Source organism: Lethenteron reissneri, chromosome 1, assembly GCF_015708825.2.
Source record: "Lethenteron reissneri isolate LAM-NWPU_2019-01 chromosome 1, ASM1570882v1, whole genome shotgun sequence".
Taxonomy (NCBI): domain Eukaryota; kingdom Metazoa; phylum Chordata; class Hyperoartia; order Petromyzontiformes; family Petromyzontidae; genus Lethenteron; species Lethenteron reissneri.
In genome coordinates, this window is record NC_083779.1 from 3861988 (window position 1) to 3871140 (window position 9153).

The 9153-nt window shown below is 44.7% G+C and overlaps 1 protein-coding gene across 1 annotated transcript; it reads right to left on the reverse strand.

Annotated features, from left to right (window-relative positions):
* Positions 1–1646: 1646 nt before the first annotated feature.
* LOC133353008 (skin secretory protein xP2-like) lies at positions 1647–8670 on the reverse strand. Its single transcript, XM_061569109.1, has 2 exons — positions 8467–8670; positions 1647–2791 (listed from the first exon to the last, which is right to left on the reverse strand). Exons 1-2 carry the CDS (start codon positions 8531–8533, stop codon positions 1848–1850), a joined length of 1011 nt encoding a protein of 336 aa, XP_061425093.1. The 5' UTR covers positions 8534–8670; the 3' UTR covers positions 1647–1847.
* Positions 8671–9153: the final 483 nt, after the last annotated feature.

Here is a 9153-nt window from a genome sequence, read left to right on the forward strand (position 1 = left end):
TAGGTGGGTGGTTTAGTAAATTAATGGATAGGTGGGTGGGTTAGTGAATGTGTGGGTGAGTGGATAGGTGGGTGGGTTAGTGAATGAGTGGATAGGTGGGTGGGTTAGTGAATGAGTGGATAGGTGGGTGGGTTAGTGAATGAGTGGATAGGTGGGTGGGTTAGTGAATGAGTGGATAGGTGGGTGGGTTAGTGAATGAGTGGATAGGTGGGTGGGTTAGTGAATGAGTGAGTGGATAGGTGGGTGAGTTAGTGAATGAGTGGATAGGTGGGTGGGTTAGTGAATGTGTGGGTGAGTGGATAGGTGGGTGGGTTAGTGAATGAGTGGATAGGTGGGTGGGTTAGTGAATGAGTGAGTGGATAGGTGGGTGAGTTAGTGAATGAGTGGATAGGTGGGTGGGTTAGTGAATGAGTGGGTGAGTGGATAGGTGGGTGAGTTAGTGAATGAGTGGATAGGTGGGTGGGTTAGTGAATGAGTGGGTGAGTGGATAGGTGGGTGAGTTAGTGAATGAGTGGATAGGTGGGTGGGTTAGTGAATGAGTGGGTGAGTGGATAGGTGGGTAAGTTAGTGAATGAGTGGGTGAGTGAATAGGTGGGTTAGTTAGTGAATGATTGGGTGACTGGATAGGTGGGTGGGTTAGTGAATGAGTGGATGAGTGGATAGGTGGGCGAGTTACTGAATGAGTGGGTGAGTGGGTGAGTGGGTGAGTTAGTAAATGAGTGGGTGAGTGGATGGGTGGGTTAGTTAGTGAGTAGTTAGGTGGACGGGTGAGTCAGAACAGTCACGGCCACTCCATTGCAGTATTTTCCATCGCGCGCACACACATCCGCTGTAAGGGCTCATTCTGAGCAGAAACATCGGCTGGAACTTAGATGCTTATGTTTGTAAAGCAAGCTAATCGTTTTTAGTAAAACTACAGCAATACCTCGACATGGGTATACTCGATAAACAAAGTTGAAAACTAACTTTTTGGGAATTGTTAGGTGCGCGCTAACAGCACTTGCCCCAACAGTCTGTTAAGGCTATACGGGGGATCTTTGTCTTTGTTGTTGACAATGGCGTGTTGTCATTTACACCATCCGCTTTCTTAAGCTAATAAAAAATCGAACGGAATATGCAACGATGTGATTTACACGCGCTAAGGTGTTGCAATGATGCACCGCAAGTTAATTTAAAATTTCACTTTCGGCATTTAAGTAAAACTAAAGCACACGTTTCCCGATTGGTCCACGGGCCAGAGAAAGACATTGGTACCGCCTACAGTAGCCAAACTTGAGTAGCACCAGGAGTGTAACGAGCGTGGGACAGGCAGGGGATGCCTTGGTGGCCAAAGCTAAGAGTTGAACCCCCCCCCCCCCCCCACGCCCCAACAGCGTTAAATGATCGAGACCGTGAGCGTAACCATCTGCCCAATTCATCTTCTTGGTTCTTTCGGTAAAGTCACGTAGAAGGGAAATAATAAAATAATAAAAAATATAAATTTCTGTCTTTTTTTATTTAAATAATGTATTTTTATTATTTCCCGCCGGATCCGTAGCGCAGCTACACCACCGCTTTCCCATGTGACGTCACAGCCACATGGCAACACGCAGTTTGGTTCGATACACTCACCAGTCACAGTTGAGGGGCTGTACTTGTGGTTGGTTTTGTAGTCGGTGTTTGTTCCGTTAGATGGGACAGTAGGCGTTTGTTGTCCGTTAGATGGGACAGTAGGCGTTGTTGTTCCGTTAGATGGAACGGTAGGAGCTATGGTTCCGTTAGATGGAACGGTAGGTGGCGATGTTCCGTTAGATGGAACGGTAGGAGCTATGGTTCCGTTAGATGGAACGGTAGGTGGCGATTGTCCGTTAGATGGAACGGTAGGTGGCGCTGTTCGTTAGATGGAACGGTAGGTGGCGCTGTTCCGTTAGATGGAACGGTAGGTGGCGCTGTTCCGTTAGATGGAACGGTAGGTGGCGCTGTTCCGTTAGATGGAACGGTAGGTGTGCCGCGGTTCCGTTAGATGGAACAGTAGGTGGCGCTGTTCCGTTAGATGGAACGGTAGGTGGCGCTGTTCCGTTAGATGGAACGGTAGGTGGCGATGTTCCGTTAGATGGAACGGTAGGTGGCGCTGTTCCGTTAGATGGAACGGTAGGTGGCGCTGTTCCGTTAGATGGAACGGTAGGTGGCGCTGTTCCGTTAGATGGAACGGTAGGTGGCGCTGTTCCGTTAGATGGAACAGTAGGTGGCGCTGTTCCGTTAGATGGAACAGTAGGTGGCAATGTTCCGTTAGATGGAACAGTAGGCGCTATAGTTCCATTAGATGGCACGGTAGGTGGCAATGTTCCGTTAGATGGCACGGTAGGTGGCGATGTTCCATTAGATGGAACGGTAGGTAGCGATGTTCCGTTAGATGGCACGGTAGGTGGTGATGTTCCGTTAGATGGAACAGTAGGTGGCAATGTTCCGTTAGATGGAACGGTAGGCGCTATGGTTCCGTTAGATGGCACGGTAGGTGCTATTGTTCCGTTAGATGGAACGGGAGGTGGCAATGTTCCGTTAGATGGAACGGGAGGTGGCAATGTTCCGTTAGATAGAACGGGAGGCGGCAATGTTCCGTTAGATGAAACGGGAGGTGGCAATGTTCCGTTAGATGGACCGGTAGGTGCTATAGTTCCGTTAGATGAAACGGGAGGCGGCAATGTTTCGTTAGATGGACCGGTAGGCGCTATGGTTCCATTAGGCGTTGTTGTATTTGGATTAGATGTGCCATTTCTTGAATTTGAGTATATGAGAGATTCACCGTTCGTTTCTGTGGAGAGAATTGCAAAGATTACAAAATGTATTACAACCACGAAATTATAAAAGTAAAGTCACATGATCAATCCATCAATCAGAACGTTATTTCATTCAAGCCAGAGCGGACAGTAGTGAGAGAGGGTTGCGATCGAAACGTCGTGATTTGTTTGATTTCATTTCTAACTACGTGACTTTACCGAAAGAACCAAAGAGTAAGTTTTCCTCACGTTGAGATGTTTACTTGAGTGAGGGGGGGGTGGCACCAGACATGATGCGAATGGTAGACAAACGAGGTCATTCAAGACCAAGTATTTATTTCTAACTGGTGTTTATTGTGGCCTTGGGTCCCTATTGATTCTTAAAACAATTGGTCACGGATTTGAGATTGAGGAACATTCACGATAGAACACGTAGTAATCATTTACCACGTAAAATATATAAAACTAAGCTATAAGCCTTCTTTTTTTTATTAGGTAAGGATCATTTAGCCGTTATAGCTCTTTCTCATGAACGACCTGGTCACTAAAACTAGCTCAAGGAAGTGGCTTATCATCGTGATGATGATGAGAGAGATACGCAAACCCCAAATATACAGCAGCAGACATCAGGGTAGAGATCGAAACCACGACATCCTGTAGACCAGGCGAGGTAGTTAACATCTCATAGCCACCATGATGATGATGAGAAAGACATGAAAACTCCAAATACACAGCAGGCGTCAGGGTAGAGATCGAACCTACAACATCCTGTACACCAGGCGAGGTAGTTAACATCTCCTAGCCACCCTGATGATGATGATGAGAGAGAGAGACACGCAAACTCCAAATATACAGCAGCAGGCGTCAGGGTAGAGATCGAAACCACGACATCCTGTATACCAGGCGAGGTAGTTAACATCTCCTAGCCACCGTGATGATGATGAGAGACGTGAAAACTCCAAATATACAGCAGGCATCATGGTAGAGATCGAACCTACAACATCCTGTAGACCAGGCGAGAGAGTTAACATCTCATAGCCACCCTGATGATGATGATGAGAGACGTGAAAACTCCAAATACACAGCAGGCGTCAGGGTAGAGATCGAACCTATGACCTCCTGTAAACCAGGCGAGGTAGTTAACATCTCCTAACCACCGTGATGATGATGAGAGACATGAAAACTATAAATAAACAGCAGGCATCAGGGTAGAGATCGAACCTATGACCTCCTGTAGACCAGGCGAGGTAGTTAACATCTCATAGCCACCGTGGTGCCGAAATATATTTTATATTTTTTTGTTATTTCTATACAACCCAATGGCAACTACGGCCTTCGGGGAAGTGCTTCGTGCGGAAAGATCAACGATTGTACGAATTTCTCGTGAGGAAAGTTAAAGATTTAACGCATTTCTAGTGTGGAAAGACCGAGGATTGTACGCATTTATCGTGAGGAAAGATAAAAAATTTACACATTTTTCGTGAGGAAAGATCGACAATTGTACGAATTTCTAGTGAGGAAAGATCGACTATTGTACACATTTCTCGTGAGGAAACACCGACTATTGTACACATTCATCGTGAGGAAACACCGACTATTGTACACATTTATCGTGAGGAAACACCGACTATTGTACACATTTATCGTGAGGAAACACCGACTATTGTACACATCTAACGTGAGGAAACACCGACTATTGTACGAATTTATCGTGAGGAAACACCGACTATTGTACACATTTATCGTGAGGAAACACTGACTATTGTACGAATTTATCGTGAGGAAACACTGACTATTGTACACATTTATCGTGAGGAAACACCGACTATTGTACGAATTTATCGTGAGGAAACACCGACTATTGTACACATTTATCGTGAGGAAACACTGACTATTGTACGAATTTATCGTGAGGAAACACCGACTATTGTACACATTCATCGTGAGGAAACACCGACTATTGTACACATCTAACGTGAGGAAACACTGACTATTGTACGAATTTATCGTGAGGAAACACCGACTATTGTACGAATTTATCGTGAGGAAACACCGACTATCGTACGAATTTATCGTGAGGAAACACCGACTATTGTACACATTTATCGTGAGGAAACACTGACTATTGTACACATTTATCGTGAGGAAACACCGACTATTGTACGAATTTATCGTGAGGAAACACCGACTATTGTACACATTTATCGTGAGGAAACACTGACTATTGTACGAATTTATCGTGAGAAAACACCGACTATTGTACACATTTATCGTGAGGAAACACCGACTATTGTACACATTTATCGTGAGGAAACACCGACTATTGTACGAATTTATCGTGAGGAAACACCGACTATTGTACACATTTATCGCGAGGAAACACCGACTATTGTACACATTTATCGTGAGGTAACACCGACTATTGTACACATTCATCGTGAGGAAACACCGACTATTGTACACATTCATCGTGAGGAAACACCGACTATTGTACACATCTAACGTGAGGAAACACCGACTATTGTACGAATTTATCGTGAGGAAACACCGACTATTGTACACATTTATCGTGAGGAAACACCGACTATTGTACACATTTATCGTGAGGAAACACCGACTATTGTACACATTCATCGTGAGGAAAGATCGACTATTGTACACATTTATCGTGAGGAAACACCGACTATTGTACACATTCATCGTGAGGAAAGATCGACTATTGTACACATTTATCGTGAGGAAACACCGACTATTGTACACATTCATCGTGACCGCACGCGCCAAGTAAAAAGGCGGGAAAAACGAACGTTGACTAATCTTTTCACTCCCTTGAGAATCCATAGCTGAAAGGCTGTAATTAAATTCTATATTTTGGGGGACATCTCCCCCCAATATTAAAATATAATTTAAAATGTCCCCCACAATATATTGCTATAAAAATATAATTGCTATGCAAATGTAAATAAGAACCACAATTTGCTAAACATTGGGCACAATATCTGGACCTGTCTTCATATAAATCAATGCATAGATTTCTGTGTATATGATTGTGGTTATGGTTGTACATTATTAATCCCTAATCTCTGCCATTACATACAATGAAATGTGAAATGGTAAAAAAGTAAAAACAGAGCAATGTAAAAATACAATACACTATTAGACATTCTTGTAAAAAAAAGTCCATCCCATAAGTTAGTGAATTTTTTAAATATTTTAGGCAGGAGTTTTCAAATTTAGATATTTTTCTGGGTTGGGACCCCCCCCCCCCCCCCCAGATACCCTGGAAGATTTGGTCCCCCCCAATGTTGAATCCATGGCTACGGCCTTGCATAGTAGTCAGCCCATCACGGTTTATTACCCCATACGGGGAAAATTGAGTTTTCAGGTCCATATGTTGCACACTCGAAATGAAGGACTTTGGGCAGGTGCTCCAAATCGAGGGCAAACACATGTATTGTGGTTAATCTGTAAAATGCAACAGCACGTGTGCCACACACAGCAATTTTTCCGAGTCCCAATTAACCATGTGACTGGTGTCTAAGTGCGGTTATTCAATAACCTTGCCAGTCACCTACAGGTCCAACTAAGTCCTCACATGCTGCTGTACACACATGCATTGATGCACTGCACAGCACATCAGGACTTTGCACAGAACCACCCTTTACTCCCTTGCTGCACAAGGATATCATTCAAAGAGTAATCCGTTCCTAATGTGCCACACTTATGGTGTACAGAGGTTTCAATACGGGCACACACACACAAAACGTGTCTGTTTGTTCGTGTGTCTGCCTCGTGATGGTGACTTTGTACGATGAACTTTGAGATTTATATGAGGCGACTAATAAAGTGTGGTTTGGTTTGTTATAAGGTAAGGGCACTGATAAGGGGTTCACTCAACAGGTATGAGGACGGGTGGTGGCAAGATAAACTCAAAAATAAGTGGATTTTCAGAGAATAGTGGAAGCTAGTGAAAGAGGGTGATTGTTTCTAGCCTGGCACAAGCGTCGTGGTAACGTCACCGCCACTTAGTGGCGAATGGCGGTTGTTGTTGTTGTTTCTAGCTTAATTCGCACACATTGAAGATACAACGATACGGTTGGAACGAACCCCATATACCGTATCAACCCAACACGGTTTACCCCGTATTCTTGTACAGGGAACTTGAGTTTTCAGGTCCATACAGCCTATAGCCGTTTCAAAACGGGTACGAAAAAAATTGTGTTCATTTGTTTGTGTGTTTCCCTTGTGATGGTGACTTTGTGGGATAAACGTTGAGATTTATAAGGGACACGGGGTGACCAATAAGGTCTGAGTTGGTATGCAATAAGATAGGGCACTGGTCAGGGTAGGGCACTGATAAAGGGTATTGAAACTGGCCGTGCGTCGTATGGACCTGAAAACTCAATGTCCTTGTTCAAGAATACGAAGTAAACTGTATAAGTTGACAGATATGTTGATGCCTACTGTATATTTGGAGTTTGCATGTCTCTCTCTCTCTCTCTACCTATGGTCGCGTTTATGTTTTATTATACTCCGTGTTTAGAATCAACAAGCGTTTCGAGTATTTGGCTGCAATACGTTTCCACAAGATAATAAGTATAACCCGTAAAAACAAAGTTTTTCACTATAAATCCTTTATATGCGTGGCGGCTAGAGTCCTCTCGTCCTCTGGCTTGAGATGGCTGCCACCTATGGGTCAGATGATTGCATTGCACCATTAAGCAATTGATAATTAAATATAATATTTTTGTCCTAAAAAGTGTAAAATTTTGGAAAAAATTTTTCACGAACATTAATTATCACGCACAACGAGTCTGTGTGGAAAATGTCAGCTCGATTGGATCACGGGAAGTGGGTTAAAAAACGACCGAAAGATTTGCACGGCCGTAAGCAAGCAAGCGAACTTAATATAAAGGATTTAAAAAGCCACTTCGTTGGGCTATCATTTGTGATGACCAGGCCGCTTCTGATAAATAGCTACATAGCTCAGTGGGCCTTTCACATGGCAACATTCAAAAGAGTATGAGCGTTTAGTGTATTATTAACGCGTTATAGCGGAAACGCGTTGTGTGAACACCCGTTACGCGACGACTTTACCCCATACGTGCAAATGGAACTCCTCGACTTCCGAGACCAATATTTGTGATTCACAATTGGTTTACTTTGGCCTCCATCATCGTGTCGCGGTATATTATGTCGCTTGTTAACTGTAGCCCTCCACTCCACCACCCAAAACAGCCAAACAAATCAAGATGTCGCGTCGTGGGGTGGTAAATGTGCCGACTGATTTGAACGTTTACACTCCGCTATGCTTTTGGGATGCATAATTAGTTTATCTTTGGTTAGATCATCGTGTAGTTATGATACAGATGTTTTACTATAACCCTCCACCGGCCCGACAGAGCCAATTCAATCAAGTTGTCAAAGTGGACAAACGTGCAACTCGATTTTGTTTACCGGCAAATAACCTGGAGGAAAGCTGAAAAGCGAGCAGAGCGAATGATGCTGGTTGTAAACGAATTTCTTCGATTGAAAACTAATTTCTTACGAACTGCTTTTTGTGTTTAGTTTGTTGTCCTTCTCCCGCACCGCTGATTAGCATGGTTGGCTACGCACGGTGCGAAAGAAGTTCAACGCACATCAGTACGTACGTGCGTGCGTGCGTGCGTGCAGGTCGCCGTGTTGGATGGTTGCAAGTATTGAGACTCACCGGACGCTGCTAGATATGACGAGCAGATCAGCCCGAGCAGAAGGAAGGCCAGCCCGCTGGGACCCATTCTGCAAATCAAATGTTCAGGACGAAGGGTACACGCACGCACACACTAATACACGCACGCACAGACGCTCGCTCGCTCTCGTTCAAGTCGAATATGATTCTCTTGCACAGCCCGACCAGCGGACTGCAGAAGTTCTCCTCACGAGGTTTGATTAAGTGAATGTGCTCACAGGTTGGGTCTTATAACCACTCGTCTGGCCAATCCCCGACGGCCGTGCGGACGTTTCGCAACGTTGGGCAAACGCAATTCATTTTATGGCTTAATGGCTCAAGCAGATGGAGTTTCGGCGGGGGAGGGGGGGTGGTGGGTCTAGGACTGGGTGGTCAAAAATGTTGAGCCACTATCGTCTGGGGGTCAAGGGTTGAAATCCCGGGCCGGGCTGAATCCTTCAGCCACCTGTGATTAAAACCGTGTTCCTCGGGTGTGACTGAGTTAATCACCTCACCGGAAACGGCACACGCGATAAAACCGTCGCGTACATATATAAAATGTATAGATATGTACGGTTCTGCACTTAATTTGACACTAAATTCCAGCTCCGATAAACAAAATGGCGGTTCGACCGTCACGTGACGAGCATTCATCTCGTTGCGGCAGAGCGGGGGGTGGGGGGGGCGGTG

Coding starts and splice junctions, on each gene's coding strand:
- LOC133353008 (XM_061569109.1), bottom strand. CDS start 8,533: ATGGGTCCCAGCGGGCTGGCCTTCCTTCTGCTCGGGCTGATCTGCTCG. Junction 2,792..8,466: donor GTCATATCTAGCAGCGTCCG/GTGAGTCTCAAT, acceptor TTCTCTCCACAG/AAACGAACGGTGAATCTCTC.